Raw genomic sequence first — 22,344 nt, forward strand, 5'->3', positions numbered from 1 at the left:
GTATAGGAGAGGGAGAGGGGACAGTGTATAGGAGAGGGGGAGGGGACAGTGTATAGGGGAGGGTCGGAGACAGTGTATAGGAGAAGGTCGGGGACAGTGTATAGGAGAGGGAGAGGGGACAGTGTATAGAAGAGGGACGGGGACAGTGTATAGGAGAAGGTCAGGGACAGTGTATAGGAGAGGGGGAGGGGACAGTGTATAGGAGAGGGAGAGGGTCGGGAACAGTGTATAGGAGAGGTTCGGGGACAGTGTATAGGAGAGGGGGAGGGTCGGGGACAGTGTATAGGAGAGGGGGAGGGGACAGTGTATAGGAGAGGGGGAGGGGACAGTGTATAGGAGAGGGACAGGGACAGTGTATAGGAGAGGGACGGGGACAGTGTATAGGAGAGGGTCGGGGACAGTGTATAGGAGGGGGTCGGGGGCAGTGTATAGGAGAGGGGCTTGTATATTGTATAGGAGAGCGGGAGGGGACAGTGTATAGGAGAGGGGGAGGGACGGGGACAGTATAGCAGAGGGACGGGGACAGTGTATAGGAGAGAGTCGGGGGCAGTGTATAGGAGACGGGGAGGGTCGGGGGCAGTGTATAGGAGAGGGGGAGGGACGGGGACAGTGTATAGGAGAGGGACAGGGACAGTGTATAGGAGAGGGTCGGGGACAGTGTATGGGAGAGGGTCGGGGACAGTGTATGGAAGAGGGACGGGGACAGTGTATAGGAGAGGGTCGGGGACAGTGTATAGGAGAGGGTCGGGGACAGTGTATAGGAGAGGGTCGGGGACAGTGTATGGAAGAGGGACGGGGACAGTATGGAAGAGGGACGGGGATAGTGTATAGGAGAGGGGGCGGGACGGGGACAGTGTATAGGAGAGGGGGAGGGTCGGGGACAGTGCATAGGAGAGGGTCGGGGACAGTGTATAGGAGAGGGACTGGGGCAGTGTATAGGAGAGGGTCGGGGACAGTGTATAGGAGAGGGACGGGGACAGTGTATAGGAGAGGGACAGGGACAGTGTATAGGAGAGGGTCGGGGACAGTGTATGGGAGAGGGTCGGGGACAGTGTATGGAAGAGGGACGGGGACAGTGTATAGGAGAGGGACGGGGACAGTGTATAGGAGAGGGACGGGGACAGTGTATAGGAGAAGGACGGGGACAGTGTATAGGAGAGGGTCGGGGACAGTGTATAGGAGAGGGACGGGGGAAGTGTATAGGAGAGGGTCGGGGATAGTGTATAGGAGAGGGGGAGGGACGGGGACAGTGTATAGGAGGGGGGTAGATGGGACTGGGACCGCGTATAGGAGGGGAGACGGGACGGGCGACTCTTATAGGAGGGGGGGAGGGAAGATGAGAAAGTGAATACAAGGAGATGGGAGAAGGCCGTGTGTACAATTTGGGGATGACTGGAGGAGGCCCCGTATATGGGATGGGGGGGCATGTAGTGCAGTCCTCGCTGTGCTGCTACCACCGGACCCATAAACTGGAGTCTAAGCTGGGCGGAAATAGTGTGAGAAGTGCAGTGTTATTACAGCCCGGCACTGATCTCGGGATGGATGCACGAGGAGAGAAGACAGCGCCTGTGCCCGGTGCAGGACGCCCGGAGACGGCGGAGAGCTGTCTGCTATAAGCTGAATAGTGCACATCCGCTACATAATCTTAATGTGTAGAGCCATCCTTAAAGGGGAAGTCCACTAGTAGACACCTACAGCTGCCTTCACCAGCACTGATTAGTCACCCTGTAAGAGCAGTCACGGGTACGGGCGGCAGGGTGCACAGATCCTGAACCTGCCACTTTGCTAATGTATGTAACCAGGAGCATGTAACCCTTAGCTATAATGTCTCCTGCCTGAACCAGGAAAAACTACTGAGTCACCGTGAAAAGACTAAAATACACAAGGTGCTTCACCTGCAGAAATCCTTCTCCAAACAGAGGCGCGATCACTTCTGTGTTTACATTATTGATTTCTAAGTAATGTGGAGGGTCAGGCTCACACGGCTCCGATTACTGCACATACCCTGGATATTTAGAGAACGGGAGAGTTAGTGAAGAGAGGTGATAGGCCGGTCTGAAGAGATGTGTTTTTAAAGCATGTCTAACCATATGTGGGCTAGGTATTGGTCGGATTGTCTGGGGTAGTGCATTCCAGAAAACTGGTGCATCGTGAGAGAAGTCTTAGACACGGAGGTGCGAGTTTCAGATTATGGAGGATTCTACTCGTAAAGGGGGGGGGTGTTCACTACTCAGCATTAGTGGCCACAACGCTGTACAACTTGTAGGGAAGGCTTTTCTCAAATACCTTGTGTCCTACATTCCGCCTCTGGGCGTTGCTATTGGTCGCATTTCTGTCCAGCAGCTACACGGATGCCTCCACCCTGTGCCAGCCATTGCACTGGTTACCCATCCAGTACAGAATACAATATAAACTTATTACCCACAAAGCTCTCCACAGTTCTGCACCACCTTATATCTCCTTCCTAATCTCTATGACCCTTCCCATGCCCTCCGTTCTGCACAAGATGTAAAGGGATGGTTCACTACTCCGTGGCCACACTCGCTTTAAAACTCATATAGAAGGCTTTTCTTAAATACCATGTCTAGTAGATTCTGCTTCTGAGGGGCGCTATTGGTCACAGCCAGGGTTGCCTTTCTGTCCAGCAGCTACATAGATGCCTCCACCCTGTGCCAGCCATTGCACTGGTTACCCATCCAGTACAGAATACAATATAAACTTATTACTCACCCACAAAGCTTTCCACTATTCTGCACCACCTTATATCTCCTTCCTAATCTCTATGACTTTCCCATGCCCTCCGGTCTGCACTAGATTTAAAGGGATGGTTCAGTACTCAGCGGCCACACTTGCTGTAAAACTCATATAGAAGGCTTTTCTCAAATACCTTGTGTACTACATTCTGCCTCTGGGCGATGCTATTGGTCGCATTTATGTCCAGCAGCTACACGGATGCCTACACCCTGTGCCAGCCATTGCACTGGTTACCCATCCAGTACAGAATACAGTATAAACTTATTACTCTCACCCACAAAGCTCTCCAGTTCTGCGCCACCTTATATCTGCTTCCTAATCTCTATGACCATTTCCATGCCCTCCGTTCTGCACAAGATTTAAAGGGATGGTTCACTACTCCGTGGTCACACTCGCTGTAAAACTCATATAAAAGGCTTTTCTTGAATACCTTGTCTAGTAGATTCTGCCTCTGAGCGGCGCTATTGGTCACAGCCAGGGTCGCATTTCTGTCCAGCAGCTACATAGATGCCTCCACCCTGTGCCAGCCATTGCACTGGTTACCCATCCAGTGCAGAATACAATACAAACTTAATACTCACCCACAAAGCTCTCCACAGTTCTGCACCACCTTATATCTCCTTCCTAATCTCTATGACCCTTCCCATGCCCTCCGTTCTGCACAAGATGTAAAGGGATGGTTCACTACTCCGTGGCCACACTCGCCTTAAAACTCATATAGAAGGCTTTTCTTAAATACCATGTCTAGTAGATTCTGCCTCTGAGGGGCGCTATTGGTCACAGCCAGGGTCGCATTTCTGTCCAGCAGCTACATAGATGCCTCCACCCTGTGCCAGCCATTGCACTGGTTACCCATCCAGTGCAGAATACAATATAAACTTAATACTCACCCACAAAGCTTTCCACTGTTCTGCACCACCTTATATCTCCTTCCTAATCTCTATGACTTTCCCATGCCCTCCGTTCTGCACTAGATTTAAAGGGATGGTTCAGTACTCAGCGGTCACACTCGCTGTAAAACTCATATAGAAGGCTTTTCTCAAATACCTTGTGTACTACATTCTGCCTCTGGGCGTTGCTATTGGTCGCATTTATGTCCAGCAGCTACACAGATGCCTCCACCCTGTGCCAGCCATTGCACTGGTTACCCATTTAGTACAAAATACAATATAAACTTATTACCCACAAAGCTCTCCACAGTTCTGCACCACCTTATATCTCCTTCCTAATCTCTATGACCCTTCCCATGAACTCCGTTCTGCACAAGATTTAAAGGGATGGTTCACTACTCCGTGGTCACACTCGCTGTAAAACTCATATAAAAGGCTTTTCTTGAATACCTTGTCTAGTAGATTCTGCCTCTGAGGGGCGCTAATGGTCACAGCCAGGGTCGCATTTCTGTCCAGCAGCTACATAGATGCCTCCACCCTGTGCCAGCCATTGCACTGGTTACTCATCCAGTGCAGAATACAATATAAACTTATTACTCTCACCCACAAAGCTTTCCACTGTTCTGCACCACCTTATATCTCTTTCCTAATCTCTATGACTTTTCCCATGCCCTCCGTTCTGCACTAGATTTAAAGGGATGGTTCACTACTCAGCGGCCACACTTGCTGTACAACTCATATAGAAGGCTTTTCTCAAATACCTTGTCTAGTAGATTCTGCCTCTGAGCGGCGCTCTTGGTCACAGCCAGGGTCGCATTTCTGTCTAGCAGCTACACGGATGCCTCCACCCTGTGCCAGCCATTGCACTGGTTACCCATCCAGTACAGACTACAATATAAACTTGTTACTCTCACCCACAAAGCTTTCCACTGTTCTGCACCACCTTATATCTCCTTCCTAATCTCTATGACCCTTCCCATGCCCTCCGTTCTGCAGTAGATTTAAAGGGATGGTTCAGTACTCAGCGGTCACACTTGCTGTAAAACTCATATAGAAGGCTTTTCTCAAATACCTTGTGTACTACATTCTGCCTCTGGGCGTTGCTATTGGTCGCATTTATGTCCAGCAGCTACACGGATGCCTCCACCCTGTGCCAGCCATTGCACTGGTTACCCATCCAGTACAAAATACAATATAAACTTATTACCCACAAAGCTTTCCACTGTTCTGCACCACCTTATATCTCTTTCCTAATCTCTATGACTTTTCCCATGCCCTCCGTTCTGCACTAGATTTAAAGGGATGGTTCACTACTCAGCGGCCACACTTGCTGTAAAACTCATATAGAAGGCTTTTCTCAAATACCTTGTCTAGTAGATTCTGCCTCTGAGCGGCGCTCTTGGTCACAGCCAGGGTCGCATTTCTGTCCAGCAGCTACACGGATGCCTCCACCCTGTGCCAGCCATTGCACTGGTTACCCATCCAGTACAGACTACAATATAAACTTGTTACTCTCACCCACAAAGCTTTCCACTGTTCTGCACCACCTTATATCTCCTTCCTAATCTCTATGACCCTTCCCATGCCCTCCGTTCTGCAGTAGATTTAAAGGGATGGTTCAGTACTCAGCAGTCACACTTGCTGTAAAACTCATATAGAAGGCTTTTCTCAAATACCTTGTGTACTACATTCTGCCTCTGGGCGTTGCTATTGGTCGCATTTATGTCCAGCAGCTACACGGATGCCTCCACCCTGTGCCAGCCATTGCACTGGTTACCCATCCAGTACAGAATACAGTATAAACTTATTACTCTCACCCACAAAGCTCTCCAGTTCTGCACCACCTTATATCTGCTTCTTAATCTCTATGACCCTTCCCATGAACTCCGTTCTGCACAAGATTTAAAGGGATGGTTCACTACTCCGTGGTCACACTCGCTGTAAAACTCATATAAAAGGCTTTTCTTGAATACCTTGTTTAGTAGATTCTGCCTCTGAGCGGCGCTATTGGTCACAGCCAGGGTCGCATTTCTGTCCAGCAGCTACATAGATGCTTCCACCCTGTGCCAGCCATTGCACTGGTTACCCATCCACTGCAGAATACAATATAAACTTATTACTCACCCACAAAGCTCTCCACTGTTCTGCACCACCTTATATCTTCTTCCTAATCTCTATGACTTTCCCATGCCCTCCGTTCTGCACTAGCTTTAAAGGGATGGTTCAGTACTCAGCGGTCACACTCGCTGTAAAACTCATATAGAAGGCTTTTCTCAAATACCTTGTGTACTACATTCTGCCTCTGGGTGTTGCTATTGGTCGCATTTATGTCCAGCAGCTACACAGATGCCTCCACCCTGTGCCAGCCATTGCACTGGTTACCCATCCAGTACAGAATACAATATAAACTTATTACCCACAAAGCTCTCCACAGTTCTGCACCACCTTATATCTTCTTCCTAATCTCTATGACCATTTCCATGCCCTCCGTTCTGCACAAGATTTAAAGGTATGGTTCACTACTCCGTGGTCACACTCGCTGTAAAACTCATATAGAAGGCTTTTCTCAAATACCTTGTGTAGTATATTCTGCCTCTGAGTGGTGCTATTGGTCGTATTTCTATTCAGCAGCTACACGGATGCCTCCACCCTGTGCCAGCCATTGCACTGGTTACCCATCCAGTACAGAATACAATGTAAACTTATCACTCCCACCCACAAAGCTCTCCAGTTCTGCACCAACTTATATCTCCTTCCTAATCTCTATGACCCTTCCCATGCCCTCCATTCTGCACAAGATTTAAAGGGATAGTTCAGTACACAGTAGCCCCACTCACTGTAAAACTCATAGAGAAGGCTTTTCTTAAATACCTTGTCTAGTAGATTCTGCCTCTGAGCGGCACTCTTGGTCACAGCCAGAGTCGCATTTCTGTCCAGCAGCTACACGGATGCCTCAACCCTGTGCCAGCCATTGCACTGGTTACTCATCCAGTACAGAATACAATATAAACTTATCACTCTCACCCAGAAAGTTTTCCACAGTTCTGCACCACCTTATACCTCCTTCCTAATCTATGATCCTTCCTGTGCCCTCCATTCTGCACAATATTTAAAGGGATGGTTCACTACTCAGAGACCACACTTGCTGTAAAACTCATAGAGAAGGCTTTTCTCAAATACGTTGTATAGTTTATTCTGCCTCTGAGTGGCACGATTGGTCGCATTTCTATCCAGCAGCTACACAGATGCCTCCACCCTGTGCCAGCCATTGCACTGGTTACCCATCCAGTGCAGAATACAATATAAACTTATTACTCACCCACAAAGCTCTCCACAGTTCTGCACCACCTTATATCTTCTTCCTAATCTCTATGACCATTTCCATGCCCTCTGTTCTGCACAAGATTTAAAGGGATGGTTCACTACTCAGCGGCCACACTTGCTGTAAAACTCATATAGAAGGCTTTTCTCAAATACCTTGTCTAGTAGATTCTGCCTCTGAGCGGCGCTCTTGGTCACAGCCAGGGTCGCATTTCTGTCCAGCAGCTACACGGATGCCTCAACTCTGTGCCAGCCATTGCACTGGTTACTCATCCAGTACAGAATACAATATAAACTTATCACTCTCACCCACAAAGCTTTCCACAGTTCTGCACCACCTTATACCTCCTTCCTAATCTATGATCCTTCCTGTGTCCTCCATTCTGCACAAGATTTAAAGGGATGGTTCACTACTCAGAGACCACACTTGCTGTAAAACTCATAGAGAAGGCTTTTCTCAAATACGTTGTATAGTTTATTCTGCCTTTGAGTGGCACGATTGGTCACATTTCTATCCAGCAGCTACATAGATGCCTCCACCCTGTGCCAGCCATGCCATTGCACTGGTTACCCATCCAGTACAGACTACAATATAAACTTATTACTCTCACTCACAAAGCTTTCCACTGTTCTGCACCACCTTATATCTCCTTCCTAATCTCTATGACCCTTCCCATGCCCTCCGTTCTGCACAATATTTAAAGGGATGGTTCACTACTCAGCGGCCACACTTGCTGTAAAACTCATATAGAAGGCTTTTCTTAAATACCTTGTGTAGTATATTCTGCCTCTGAGCGGCGCTATTGTGGTCTGCTCCTCTCCATCAAGTGACCCCCAGGCTCCATGACCTCTGAGATCAGGTGATGTCACGTCAACTTCCTGTTGACCTGGCATCACCGAGGCCGGCCCCATTGACTGGGCTATGGGCGGCGTTTCACCGCTTATCACAGCCCAGCATGCAGAATGCCGCAAGCAGGAGCTATGCCGGGCTGTGACGAGTGACGAAACATCACCCACCCACAGCCCACTCAATGTACTACACAAGGTATTTGAGAAAATCCTTCCCTATGAGTTTTACACCGATGTGACCACTTATGCTTAGTAGTGGACCACCCCTTTAAATCTTGTGCACAGATAGGGTCATAGAGCTTAGGAAGGAGATATAAGGTGGTGCAGAACTGCGGAGAGCTTTGTGGGTGAGAGCGATAAGTTTATATTGTATTCTGTACTGGATGGGTAACCAGTGCAATAGCTGGCACAGGGAGGAGGCACCAGTGTACTGGCTGGACAGAAATACGACCCTGGCTGCTGCATTCAGGATGGATTGGAGAAAGTTTAGTAAGAGGGAGAACGATTTTGTTTTCTTTGCAATGTGCTTCCGCACCGCGGCCGTGTAATGTGTTTTGATTTGATGTGAGATGGCTTTTTGATTTTTTTTCACCCCTCACATGTTTGAAAATTTTTTATTCTATCTTTCCTTGGGACATCGCTGCAGATCTGACCCTGTGATGCAATGTGCAGTGTCAGTGCGCAGCTTGTATAACAGTGTAAATAACGCAATCCACAGCCATTAATGTCTATCCCACTAGTAACAAAAGTGAGTACACCCCTAAGTGATAATGGCCAAAGTGTCAATATTTTGTGTGGCCGCCATTATTTTTCAGCTCTGCCTTAAGTCTCTTGGGCTTGGAGGTCACTAGCACTTCACAGGAGCCACTGGATCCTCTTCATCCTCCATGACGGCATCCCGGAGCTGGTGGATAGTAGAGACCTTGCGCTCCTCCACCTTCTTTTTGAGGATGCTCCACAGATGCTCCATCGAGTTTAGGTCTGGAGACACTCGGCCGGCCCAGCAGCTTTGCCCTCAGTTTCTTTACCGAGGTTGTGGTGGTCCTGGAGGTGTTTGGGGTCATTATGTTGGAATATGAATGGAGGGGATCCTGCTCCGCTTCAGTATACCACAGTACATGTTGTCATTCATGGTTCCCTCAAACTGTTGCTCCCCACAGCCGGCAACACTCATGTAGTCGAAAACCATGACCCTCCACCACTATGCCTGACTGTAGGCAGGACACACTTGTCTTTGTTCTCCTCACCTGGTTATCGCCACACTCGTTTGACACCATCTGAACCAAATAAGTTTTTCTTGGTCTCATTAGACCACAGGACGGTTCCAGTAATCCATGTCCTTAGTCTGCTTGCCTTCAGCAAACTGCAGCTTTCTTGTGCATCATCTTTAGAAGAGGCTTCCTTCTGGGACAACAGCCATCAGAGCAATGTGATGCAATGTGTGGCGTATGGTCTGAGCACTGACAGGTGGACCTCCCCACCTCTGTATCCTCTGCAGTGTGTGGTGTATGGTCTGAGCATTGACAGGTGGACCCCCCACCCCTGTAACCTCTGCAGTGTGGGTGTATGGTCTGAGCACTGACAGGTGGACCCCCCACCCCTATCACCTCTGCAGTGTGCGGTGTATGGTCTGAGCACTGACAGGTGGACCCCCCACCCCTGTAACCTCTGCAGTGTGCGGTGTATGGTCTGAGCACTGACAGTTGGACCCCCCACCCCTATAACCTCTGCAGTGTGCGGTGTGTGGTCTGAGCACTGACAGGTGGACCCTCCACCCCTGTACCCTCGGCAGTGTGTGGTGTATGGTCTGAGCACTGACAGTTGGGCCCCCCACCCCTATAACCTCTGCAGTGTGCGGTGTATGGTCTGAGCACTGACAGGCGTACACCCCACCCCTGTACCCTCTGCAGTGTGCGGTGTATGGTCTGAGCACTGACAGTTGGATCCCCCACCCCTATAACCTCTGCAGTGTGCGGTGTATGGTCTGAGCACTGACAGGTGGACCCTCCACCCCTGTACGCTCTGCAGTGTGCGGTGTATGGTCTGAGCACTGACAGGTGGACCCCCCCACCCCTGTAACCTCTGCAGTGTGCGGTGTATGGTCTGAGCACTGACAGGTGGACCCCCCCACCCCTATAACCTCTGCAGTGTGCGGTGTATGGTCTGAGCACTGACAGGCGATCCCCCCCACCCCTGTAACCTCTGCAGTGTGCGGTGTATGGTCTGAGCACTGACAGGCGGACCCCCACCCTTGTAGCCTCTGCAGTAATGCTGGCAGCACTCACATCAATTCTGAACAGACGACCTCTGGATATGACACTGAGCTCGTGCACTCCTCTCCTGTGGTCGGCCATGGTGAGGCCAGTTCTGAGTGGATCCTGTCTGGTTATACCGCTGTCTGGTCTTGGCCACCGTGCTAGACCTTGGCCACCGTGCTAGACCTCGGCCATCTTTATGTAGAGCAACAATTTAGTTTTTTCAGATCCTCGGAGAATTACTTGCCATGAGGAGCCATGCTGAGCTTCCAGTGCCCAGTATGAGAGAGTGTGTGTGTGAGAGAACACCGAATGTAATACCCCGACTCCTTCAGGCACACCGGAGACCTTGTAACACTGAGTCACATGACACAGAAGAGGGAAAAACGTGAAAAAAGGTTATATCATTGAAGGGGTTGTCCACTTTCAGTTAACTGTTACCCATATACTCAGGTGGGTCAGAGCTCCGTTGAGATGGTCAGCGCCCGTGTGACTCAGTCTAAGGCTATATGCGCATGCTGCAGTTTTTGTTGCCTTGTTTGGTGCAGTTTTTTGTCTGCAATTTATTTGTGACAAACGTCTGTCAAAAAAATCCAGCATGTTTTATCTTCTTGCGTTCTGTCCCTGCATTTCTCACTAATGATGGGAGGATTCGCCGATCCCCAGTATCTGTCCCGATGCCGGTCCCCATATGATCTATGGGGACTAGAATCTGGCGCAAAGGCGGTAGCAGCAAGCGCTTCATACTTATCGAATCACCGGCGTGGCTGTCGCACTGCTTCTCATTCTTCTTTCGGGACCACTCATTAGGCTCATACATATTCACTGCTTTCCCCGCCCACCGGCATCTGTGATTGGTTGCCCCCAGCCTGTGTGACTGCCTGTCTGACGCCTCCAATCACAGACCCGGTCTGCGGGTCTATAGCCTACAGTAAAAATAAATACATGTAAAAGAAACGGCGTGCAATCCCCCCAATTGTGATAACCAACCAATATAAATCCAGACAGCTTGGGGCTGGTATTCTCAGCCTGGGTAGACCCATGGTTATTGGGAGCCCCCCAGCCTAAAAATATCAGCCTGCAGCCGCCCAGGATAGTCGCATCCATTAAATACAACAACCCCAGCACTTTATCTGGCGCTTCCCGAATGCCCTGGTGCGGTGGCAATCAGGGTAATAAGGGGTTAGTCTCAGCTCACAGCTGACACTAAGCCCTAGATTAGTAATGGGAGGTGTCTGAGACCCCCCCCCATCACTAATCTGTAAGTGAAAAGAAATAAACACAAACACCCCAAAAATCCTTTATTTGAAATAAAACACAAATAAAGACCTTCTTTAAGCCCTTTATTAACCCCCAAAACATCCCTGCATGTCTGACGTAATCCACATGAGGTCCCACGACGATTCAGCTCTGCTACATCTGAGCCTGGAGAGACCGAACACATATCCGATCTCTCCAGGCTCCAGGAAACGCTGACAAGTGGGACCCGGCTGGTACCAGTGACGTCACTCAGTTCACTGGAGGTCATACTCCAGTGCCGGTAATGGAGAGGGGGGGTGTGGGGCAACCTCACACTCCCAGACCCCTGACCGGCACTGTCACTATTAAAGTGCAGGGCTGGGCCCTGCACCCCACCAGCCCTTTAACATTGACCATGCCGGCTGAGGGGGGGGTGTTGCGGTGACCGGAGTGCTGTACTCTGGTCACCGGAGGTCATACCATGAGAACTCCGGGCCTGACCTCCAGTGAACTGAGTGATGTCACTGCTGCCAGCCGGGTCCCGCTTGTCAGTGGATCGTGTGACCTCATGTGGATTGCGTTGGACCTGCAGGGACGTTTTTGGGGTTAATAAAAGGGTGACAGAGGGTCTTTCTTTGTATTTTATTTCAAATAAAGGACTTTTTTGGGTGTTTGTGTTTATTTCTTTTCACTTACAGATTAGTGATGGGGGGGTCTCATAGACATCTCCCATTACTAGTCTAGTTCTTAGTGGCAGCTGTGAGCTGTTATTAACCCCTTATTACCCCAAATGCCACCGCACCAGGGCAATCAGCAAGAGCCAGATAAAGTGCTGGGGTTGTGGCAGGCTGATATTTTTAGGCTGGGGGGCTCCCAATAATGTGGATCTCCCCAGCCTTAGAATACCAGCCCCCAACTGTCTGGCATTATCTTGGCTATTCATCAAAATTGGGGGTCACCACACACCGTTTTTTAAACATGTATTTATTTTTACTATACACTATTGACCTGTAGACTGGGTCTGTGATTGGAAGCGTCAGACAGGCTGTCACACTGGCTGGGGGCACTGTCTGACTGCAACCAATCACAGACGCCGGTGGGCAGGGAAAGCAGTGAATATGCATGAGCCTAATGAGCGGCCCTGGAAGAAGAAGAATGAGTGGCTGTGGGAGCAGTGTGCAGCCGCGCAGGTGACTTGGTAAGTAAATCTAGCTTTATTATTTTTTTCTTTAATTTTGCTTTATTTATTTATTTTTTTTATTTCCCGAGTGTCCGACCCCCACAGGTGCCTTTCAACCCCCCGGGGTGGGACTTCACAGTCCGGTCCACCCATAACTATATTTTCATAAAAACATAAAAACCCCCCCATCAAATTCAGAGTTCACAAACGCACCAAAAAACGCGCAAGAAACGCACCATCATTATAAACTTTTTTTTTTTTTTTTTACATATCCAGGCTCTCTGGGACAAGATGCAGTTTGGGTGCAGTTAAAAAAAACTGCAGCGTGTGCATATAGCCTAAAAGGAAATGTCACATTTAGACTTGTTTTCTTACAGAGGATTCCTGGTGAAGGTGTTTGCAAAGAGCGGCTCAGATGGATCGTTCGCCCGGGCGGAGAGGGGACAGATACCATTCTCTCAGGTAAGATGGCGAAACATTGGAGGGGCATTGTGTCCATGAAACAACAAGTCATGTGCATGAGCTGTGTGGACCAGACTAGTCTTCACCTGTGATGAGCGGGCACCACCATGCTCGGGTGCTCAGTACTGGTAACTAGTGATGAGCGGGCACTACCATGCTCAGGTGCTCAGTACTGGTAACTAGTGATGAGCGGGCACTACCATGCTCAGGTGCTCAGTACTGGTAACTAGTGATGAGCGGGCACTACCATGCTCGGGTGCTCAGTACTGGTAACTAGTGATGAGCGGGCACTACCATGCTCGGGTGCTCAGTACTGGTAACTAGTGATGAGCGGGCACTACCATGCTCGGGTGCTCAGTACTGGTAACTAGTGATGAGCGGGCACTACCATGCTCAGGTGCTCAGTAGTGGTAACTAGTGATGAGCGGGCACTACCATGCTCAGGTGCTCAGTACTCGTAACTAGTGATGAGCGGGCACTACCATGCTCGGGTGCTCAGTACTGGTAACTAGTGATGAGCGGGCACTACCATGCTCGGGTGCTCAGTACTGGTAACTAGTGATGAGCGGGCACTACCATGCTCTGGTGCTCAGTACTGGTAACTAGTGATGAGCGGGCACTACTATGCTCAGGTGCTCAGTACTCGTAACTAGTGATGAGTGGGCACTACCATGCTCAGGTGCTCAGTACTGGTAACTAGTGATGAGCGGGCACTACCATGCTCAGGTGCTCAGTACTGGTAACTAGTGATGAGCGGTGTCACAAACCACCGGGGGGGTCACTCAGAAATCCCCCGCGCTGGCTACCAGTACGTCACAATCGGGGGGTAACAAGTGGGGGTCACCCCTCCTTTATACCTCCCGACCGACAGACAGAGCACGTGACGCGCTCTCTAGCGCCCCTCTTATAGTCAGGCCAATTATGGAATTGCCCGACAATAAGCAAGGAGGCCGCTATACTACTTATGCCGATTATTGAAGGGTCCCCGGTGAGAGTAAGGTATATATTCCCCCGACCTCCGCGGGCGGAATATATAAAATCTCCCCGAATCTCACTGGCCTCCCCACAATAATCCTTGGCACAATTCGCTGCCACCAACCGATTTACGGTAACTATTAGCCGAACACACAGACGTGGGATTCAAGATCGAGATAACAGAACAGCCCAAGATTAATTATATAATTTAATCAGCCTAAAGCACACTAGAAACTACAATATATACAATAGGGAATCTACAGAATATACATATGTCAGAGTACAGTTACAATCAAAGCATGGGTTACAAACAGGCATACACAGTTCCAGCAGTTACCTTGTTGCGTCTGGCCACAGGGGGGCGCTGTACCCAGGTTTCTAGGATCCTTCCCACAGATGTTTCCTACACGTGCCCCCAGCGAAAAGACCACTGGAAAATGGCCGAAGTAGGGTTATCAACCTGGGCAAATCCAGGTCCCCTCCTACCTTCGTGACCTCACAGGGAGCACTGCTCCACCCCTGGCTTGAGTTATGGACAATCCACAACATGGAATATGGGCCATAACTTTGCCTGGGAGCGTCGTAGGCGGACGCCAATGCTCTCATTGTGACAGTTATGAATTTAGCTACAGAACGAGGGGACTCATGACCTGTCTGCCAGTTCCCCATTGGCTGATATCACGCCTGGGGCATTTCCCAATGTCCTGCTCCCATAAAAAGGGTGTGCCGGCATCGTCCGCATGCGGAGACACCATTTTTATGGTTGCCATATTTATCGGAAATATGGCTTGCGAGATATGAACCATTTTTTACTGGAGTCGTTCTGTCTGGCTATTTCCATAGCCTTGCTAACTAGCTAGCAGCTCCTACTACAGGGTGACGGCAGGGAGTCATCCTGTGTCCATTGTTCCCACACCACCTCATCTCCATATCACAGGACATGGCCATGGAGGTGTAAGTGGAACACTGAGAACAAGAAGGGAGGGGGCACTGCCAGGGAGTGATGAGGGATTATGACTGGAGTCATAATTCATCTTCATATCCCGGGATTTGCCTCACACCTCCCCCCTTTTGAGGGCGCTAGGGGGCAGCACACTCCGGTGTTCCCCCGTGCGCCCGTCCGCGACCTCTCCTTGTCGGGACAGCCCGTCTGCGTTACCGTGGTCACGGCCCCTTTTGTGGCGAATGGTGAAGTTGTATTGCTGGAGCGCAAGGCTCCATCGCAACAATCGCCCATTCGTCCCAGAGACGGTGTGCAACCAGCTGAGGGGATTGTGGTCCGTCTCCACGATGAAGTGGCGCCCGTATAGATAGGGTTGCAGACGCTGCAGGGCCCACACTATGGCCAGGCACTCCTTCTCCATCGTGGAATAGGCAACTTCCCTTGGTAACAGCTTCCTGCTCAGGTACAAGACTGGGTGCTCTTGGCTCGCAGAGTCCACCTGGCTGAGCACCGCACCGAGGCCGAAGTCACTGGCGTCGGTCTGTACTACAAACGGCCGCGTGAAGTCGGCTGCCTGTAGCACGGGCGGGCTGGACAGGGCGTCCTTTAGGGCCCGGAAGGCTGTCTCGCAGTCCATTGTCCAATCGACTGCAGAGGGCAGCTTCTTCTTGGTGAGGTCCGTCAAGGGCTTTGCCAGGCTACTATAGCATGGAACAAACCTCCTATAGTACCCAGCGGTCCCCAAGAAGGACATCACCTGCTTCTTGGTCCTGGGGGTGGGCCAGGATGCGATGGCTTCCACTTTCTCAGGCTCGGGCTTCAGTGTTCTCCCACCTACCCGGTGACCGAGGTACTGGACCTCGCTCATGGCCAGCTGACACTTTCCCGGCTTGATGGTCAAACCTGCCCGGTGGACCCGCCTGAGCACCTGTGCTAGATGCTCTAGGTGGTCCTCCCAGGTGGGACTGAAGACGGCAATGTCATCTAGGTACGCGGCCGCGTACCCTTCAAGTCCCTTGAGCAGGGTGTTGACCATCCGCTGGAAAGTGGCAGGGGCATTCCTCATCCCGAATGGCATCACCGTGGACTCGTACAGTCCAAATGGGGTAATAAAGGCAGAGCGTTCCCTGGCCTTGCGAGTCAGGGGGATCTGCCAATATCCCCGGCTCAGATCCATGATGGTCAGGTACTGAGCCCCGGCCAACTGATCGAGCAGGTCATCGATGCGTGGCATTGGGTACGCATCGGCGACCGTGACAGCATTGAGCCCCCTGTAGTCCACGCAGAACCGAGTGGTTCGGTCCTTCTTAGGGACGAGGACTACAGGCGAGGCCCAAGCGCTGTTGGATGCCTGGATCACCCCCAGCTTCAGCATCTCGTCAATCTCCTGGCGCATGTGTTGCTGCACCTCCAGGGAGACCCGATATGCTGAACGCCGGATCGGGGGATGATCCCCAGTGTCCACGTGATGGACAGCCAAGTCAGTCCTTCCGGGCTGGTTGGTAAACAACCCCCGGAAGGGGTGTAGGGTGGCCCACAGCTGGGACCGTTGGTCCTCCAAGAGCTGGTGGCCAACCTCCACATCCTCAATGGATCCGCCTGCCCTAACCTGGGCTAGCATATCCAAGAGGGTTTCCGCTTCTCCCTCCTCGGGCAGGTTGCACACGGGGAGCGCACATGCCTCCCGCTCATGATATGCCTTCATCATGTTCACATGGAAGGGCTTCCGCCTTCCACGGGCAGGGTCCAGGGTGACCAGGTACGTCACAGGGTTGAGCTGCTGGTACACGAGGTATGGGCCTTCCCAGGCTGCCTGAAGCTTGTCCTGTGGTACGGGGACCAGTACCCACACCTTTTGACCCACTTGGTAGGTCCTCTCACAAGCGTTCTGGTCGTACCAACGCTTCTGATCGGCCTGGGCTTGAGCCATATTGTCGTGTACCAGTTGCGTCAAGGCCTGCATTTTGTCCCGGAAGCGCATGACATACTCGATAACCGACACTCCAGGGGTGGCCAAATCCCCTTCCCAAGCCTCTTTCACCAGAGCCAGGGGGCCCCGCACACGTCGCCCGTACAGGAGCTCAAACGGTGAGAATCCTGTTGAGGCCTGTGGAACCTCCCGGTAAGCAAATAACAGGTGTGGGAGATACCGCTCCCAGTCACGCCCATGGGAGTCGACCAACATCTTAAGCATCTGCTTTAAGGTGCCATTAAACCGCTCGCACAGGCCATTAGTCTGTGGATGGTACGGGCTGGCCACCAGATGTCGCACCTGGACTTGCTTACAGAGGGCCTCCATCAGCTGGGACATGAATTGGGTCCCCCGGTCAGTGAGCATCTCCTGGGGAAAACCCACTCGGGAGAAAATCTCCAGCAATGCGGTGGCCACCTTGTCAGCCCGAATGGACGACAAGGCCACTGCTTCTGGGTACCGGGTGGCATAGTCCACTACCGTCAGTATGAAGCGTTTCCCGGAGCTGCTGGGGATGGCCAGCGGGCCGACCAGATCCACAGCCACCCTCCTGAAAGGCTCATCGATGATGGGCAGAGATACCAGTGGGGCTTTGGGGCGTGGCCCCGCCTTCCCCACTCTCTGACAGGTTTCACACGAACGGCAGTAGGCAGCCACATCGGCCCCCATTTTTGGCCAGTAGAAATGCTGGTTTAACCTGGCCTTGGTCTTAGCGATCCCTAGGTGTCCGGCCATCGGAATCTCATGTGCGATCCGCAACAACTCCGTCCGGAACGGATAGGGTACCACTAACTGTCGGTCCCTGGGCCACGCCTCCGGTGAACCCTGCTGGACCGTGGCCCGGTACAGCCGTCCTTGGTCCCAGACCACTCGCTCCGGGTCCGAGTCCGAGGGAGGCTGTGCCGCCTGCTCCTTAAGAGCTTTCAGGCTGTCGTCAGCTTCTAACGCTGCCTGAAACCCCTGACTAGATGTGGCCAGAATCGACGAGACTGTCACATCTTCAGTCAGTACCCCGGGACCTGTGTCCTGGCCTCCACCTGACTCGGCTGCCACTTGGTCAGAAGGGGAAGAGCTATCGGACCTCCGGGAGGCCCCTTGGCTTCCAGCACTCCCACTGCGGGTGACAGCGGCCACAGCCGCTGCGACCGTGGGTCGTGCCTGCTCCTCCTCCGTTCCTGACCAAGTCGCCGGTTCAGGCAGACCTACCTGGCTTCCTGACACCCCGGTTGTGGGGGAACCATGCACCGAGATCTTACCTGGGAGCACTTCCGCTCCTGGACCGGCCCCAATCTCACCTGCCTGTTCCCCTCCTGCAGCAACAGAACCCCGCTGTGAAATCTCTGGGGACTCCACATTTGCTGTGGTAGCCCCCACCCCACACACTGGTCCTCCCCCTGCAGCACCCTGCTCTCTGCTTATCCCTGCAGAGGGCAACAGATCCCAGCTCACAGGCTGGTTACTTGTAGAGGCATTGTCACACCTTTCTCTGACCCCCTCCCCTGTCACAGCTGCAGCTGAGTGTGTGTCTATGGTGTCTATGCAAGCAGAGATATCAGAGTTCACTCCCTCCTCCCTTACATCATTCATAGATAACACATTAACATTGTTAGGAGTCATGTCAGTACGGGCTGAAGGTTCAGCCCTTGGGGGGGGCCCAAACTGGGAGGTTATCTGCCCCAAATCTGTCCCAAGTAGCACGTTTGCAGGGATCCGATCAGTTACCCCCACCTCCCTCACCCCCCGCCCTGCGCCCCAGTCCACATAAATGTCAGCAACAGGCAGCGCCGGGTCAGTGCCTCCAATCCCGGAGACAGCGAGGGTTTTTCCAGGGATCAAGTCTTGGGGGGACACCATCTCAGGCCGCACCAGAGTCACCTCCGAGGCGCTGTCTCGCAGTCCTATGGTCACAGACCGGCCGACGGTGACAGGTTGGAAGCTGTCCAGGGACCTACCACCACCCCCACCCACACAATACACCTTGGGCGGCCCTTGGGACGGGGACGGAGCCGGGGCCTTGGGACGCTGAGGGCACATGGCCTTGAAGTGTCCAGGTAGGTTGCACTGGTGGCACCGTCTTGGTTCCGCCACGGGCCTGGAGAGGGGAGTTGAGGGGGACACCCCCTGCAGTCTAGGGGCAGGTGGGGCAGTCGCAGAATTCATCTTACCCCCTCTCCAGGTGCTGCTGGTGGCCGCTCTCCTGGCCTCAGGGGCCCGGTTGTTGGTGTAGTCATCGGCAAGGGCAGCTGTAGCCGTGGACCCCTTTGGCTTCTGGTCTCGGATGAACTGGCGGAGATCCTCAGGGCAGTTCCACAAGAGTTGCTCCGTGATGAACAAGTCCAGGATCTCCGGTCCGGTGGAAAGCTGCAGGCCTTGGGTCCAGTGGTCGGCAGCTCGGGCAAGTGCCCGCCGGTGGTCAGCCCAGGAGTCCTTTGGTCCCTTCTGTAGGCTCCGGAACTTCTTGCGGTAGGACTCTGGAGTGAGGTTGTACTGTTGGATCAGGGCCCGCTTGATGGTGTCGTAGCCCTGATCTGCCTCAGCAGGCAAGTCACCAAGGATATCCAGGGCCTTACCCCTTAAACGGGGGGTCAGGTATTTGGCCCACTGGTCCTTGTCCAGATGGTGCTGCAGGCAAGTCCGTTCAAAAGCAGTCAAGAAAGAGTCCAAGTCTCCATCCTTCTCCAGCACTGGGAAGTCCTCAACACGGACCTTTGGAAGTTTGGTGTCTCGAAGGTCACGTGTGGCTGATGAGGGCCGGAGCTGAGCTAGCTGCAGCTGGTAGTCACGGTCTGCCTGTCGCTCTCGCTCTCGCTCTTCACGCGCTGCCTGCCGCTCTCGCTCCGCAGCCTCACGCTCTGCGTGCCGCTCCGCAGCCTCAGCGTCACGCGCTGCCTGCCGCTCTGCCCTGCGCTCTGCCAGGAGTTCCTTGTAGCCCTTCTGGTCTCCAGCCTGGAGAAGGGCCATAGCCATTTGAAGAAGGCTATCCGAGCCTCCCAGGCTCGGTGGAATGGCACGTGGTGATCTGCGGCACGCTGCAGAGCTAGGCGATTCACTGTCCCTTTCAGAGCGGAGGGCTGGCATCTGGCTCGTTGAGGAACCTTGGGTGAGCTCCTCCTCATCTTGTCCAGCAGTGCCAGGTTGCGCAATGTCCTCGGCAGAACGGTTTTCTGGCGTCGAGCTCCTGGAGGACTCGTGGGCAACCTCCTCATTACTGTCCACAGCACCGTCCTCCCTCTCTTCGGCTCCTGCTTTAGCATTGGCCAGTTGCATAGCTCTGCTCCTGGTGCCATCAGCCATTCTTGCAGACTTTTGGTCACTGACACAGAACTGACACCTGATGCCTCCACACACCTTACAGTATCTGCACTCTGACACTCTAGTGTTGAGCTAGTCTGAAAACCCCAGCAGCCACAGCTGCTGCAGGCAGTCTTTAGTGTCTGGGAGTATGGGTCTCACACTCACACACACTATTATCTCGATCCCACCGCTTGCCACCAATATGTCACAAACCACCGGGGGGGTCACTCAGAAATCCCCCGCGCTGGCTACCAGTACGTCACAATCGGGGGGTAACAAGTGGGGGTCACCCCTCCTTTATACCTCCCGACCGACAGACAGAGCACGTGACGCGCTCTCTAGCGCCCCTCTTATAGTCAGGCCAATTATGGAATTGCCCGACAATAAGCAAGGAGGCCGCTATACTACTTATGCCGATTATTGAAGGGTCCCCGGTGAGAGTAGGGTATATATTCCCCCGACCTCCGCGGGCGGAATATATAAAATCTCCCCGAATCTCACTGGCCTCCCCACAATAATCCTTGGCACAATTCGCTGCCACCAACCGATTTACGGTAACTATTAGCCGAACACACAGACGTGGGATTCAAGATCGAGATAACAGAACAGCCCAAGATTAATTATATAATTTAATCAGCCTAAAGCACACTAGAAACTACAATATATACAATAGGGAATCTACAGAATATACATAGGTCAGAGTACAGTTACGATCAAAGCATGGGTTACAAACAGGCATACACAGTTCCAGCAGTTACCTTGTTGCGTCTGGCCACAGGGGGGCGCTGTACCCAGGTTTCTAGGATCCTTCCCACAGATGTTTCCTACACGTGCCCCCAGCGAAAAGACCACTGGAAAATGGCCGAAGTAGGGTTATCAACCTGGGCAAATCCAGGTCCCCTCCTACCTTCGTGACCTCACAGGGAGCACTGCTCCACCCCTGGCTTGAGTTATGGACAATCCACAACATGGAATATGGGCCATAACTTTGCCTGGGAGCGTCGTAGGCGGACGCCAATGCTCTCATTGTGACAGTTATGAATTTAGCTACAGAACGAGGGGACTCATGACCTGTCTGCCAGTTCCCCATTGGCTGATATCACGCCTGGGGCATTTCCCAATGTCCTGCTCCCATAAAAAGGGTGTGCCGGCATCGTCCGCATGCGGAGACACCATTTTTATGGTTGCCATATTTATCGGAAATATGGCTTGCGAGATATGAACCATTTTTTACTGGAGTCGTTCTGTCTGGCTATTTCCATAGCCTTGCTAACTAGCTAGCAGCTCCTACTACAGGGTGACGGCAGGGAGTCATCCTGTGTCCATTGTTCCCACACCACCTCATCTCCATATCACAGGACATGGCCATGGAGGTGTAAGTGGAACACTGAGAACAAGAAGGGAGGGGGCACTGCCAGGGAGTGATGAGGGATTATGACTGGAGTCATAATTCATCTTCATATCCCGGGATTTGCCTCACAAGCGGGCACTACCATGCTCAGGTGCTCAGTACTGGTAACTAGTGATGAGCGGGCACTACCATGCTCGGGTGCTCAGTACTGGTAACTAGTGATGAGCGGGCACTACCATGCTCGGGTGCTCAGTACTGGTAACTAGTGATGAGCGGGCACTACCATGCTCGGGTGCTCAGTACTGGTAACTAGTGATGAGTGGGCACTACCATGCTCGGGTGCTCAGTACTGGTAACTAGTGATGAGCGGGCACTACCATGCTCAGGTGCTCAGTACTCGTAACTAGTGATGAGTGGGCACTACCATGCTCAGGTGCTCAGTACTGGTAACTAGTGATGAGCGGGCACTACCATGCTCGGGTGCTCAGTAGTGGTAACTAGTGATGAGCGGGCACTACCATGCTCAGGTGCTCAGTACTGGTAACTAGTGATGAGCGGGCACTACCATGCTCGGGTGCTCAGTACATGTAACTAGTGATGAGCGGGCACTACCATGCTCAGGTGCTCAGTACTGGTAACTAGTGATGAGCGGGCACTACCATGCTCGGGTGCTCAGTACTGGTAACTAGTGATGAGCGGGCACTACCATGCTCGGGTGATCAGTACTGGTAACTATTGATGAGCGGGCACTACCATGCTCAGGTGCTCAGTACTGGTAACTAGTGATGAGCGGGCACTACCATGCTCAGGTGCTCAGTACTGGTAACTAGTGATGAGCGAGCACTACCATGCTCGGGTG

The 22,344-nt window shown here is 52.3% G+C and overlaps 1 protein-coding gene across 3 annotated transcripts in view; it reads left to right on the forward strand.

Annotated features, from left to right (window-relative positions):
- The window catches only part of EPHX2 (epoxide hydrolase 2), a 145,945-nt gene that overhangs the window by 2,239 nt on the left and 121,362 nt on the right, over positions 1 to 22,344 (forward strand). For 2 of the 3 annotated variants that reach the window (XM_075341301.1, XM_075341300.1), the window contains exon 2: positions 12,866 to 12,950. In XM_075341301.1, the coding sequence (XP_075197416.1) occupies positions 12,866 to 12,950 (85 nt within the window). Of the gene's footprint in view, positions 1 to 10,319; positions 10,523 to 12,865; positions 12,951 to 22,344 lie in introns of those variants that run through there. The other variant, XM_075341302.1, reaches the window with a different exon arrangement.

The sequence above is a fragment of the Anomaloglossus baeobatrachus genome, chromosome 3 (assembly GCF_048569485.1).
Source record: "Anomaloglossus baeobatrachus isolate aAnoBae1 chromosome 3, aAnoBae1.hap1, whole genome shotgun sequence".
Lineage (NCBI taxonomy): Eukaryota > Metazoa > Chordata > Amphibia > Anura > Aromobatidae > Anomaloglossus > Anomaloglossus baeobatrachus.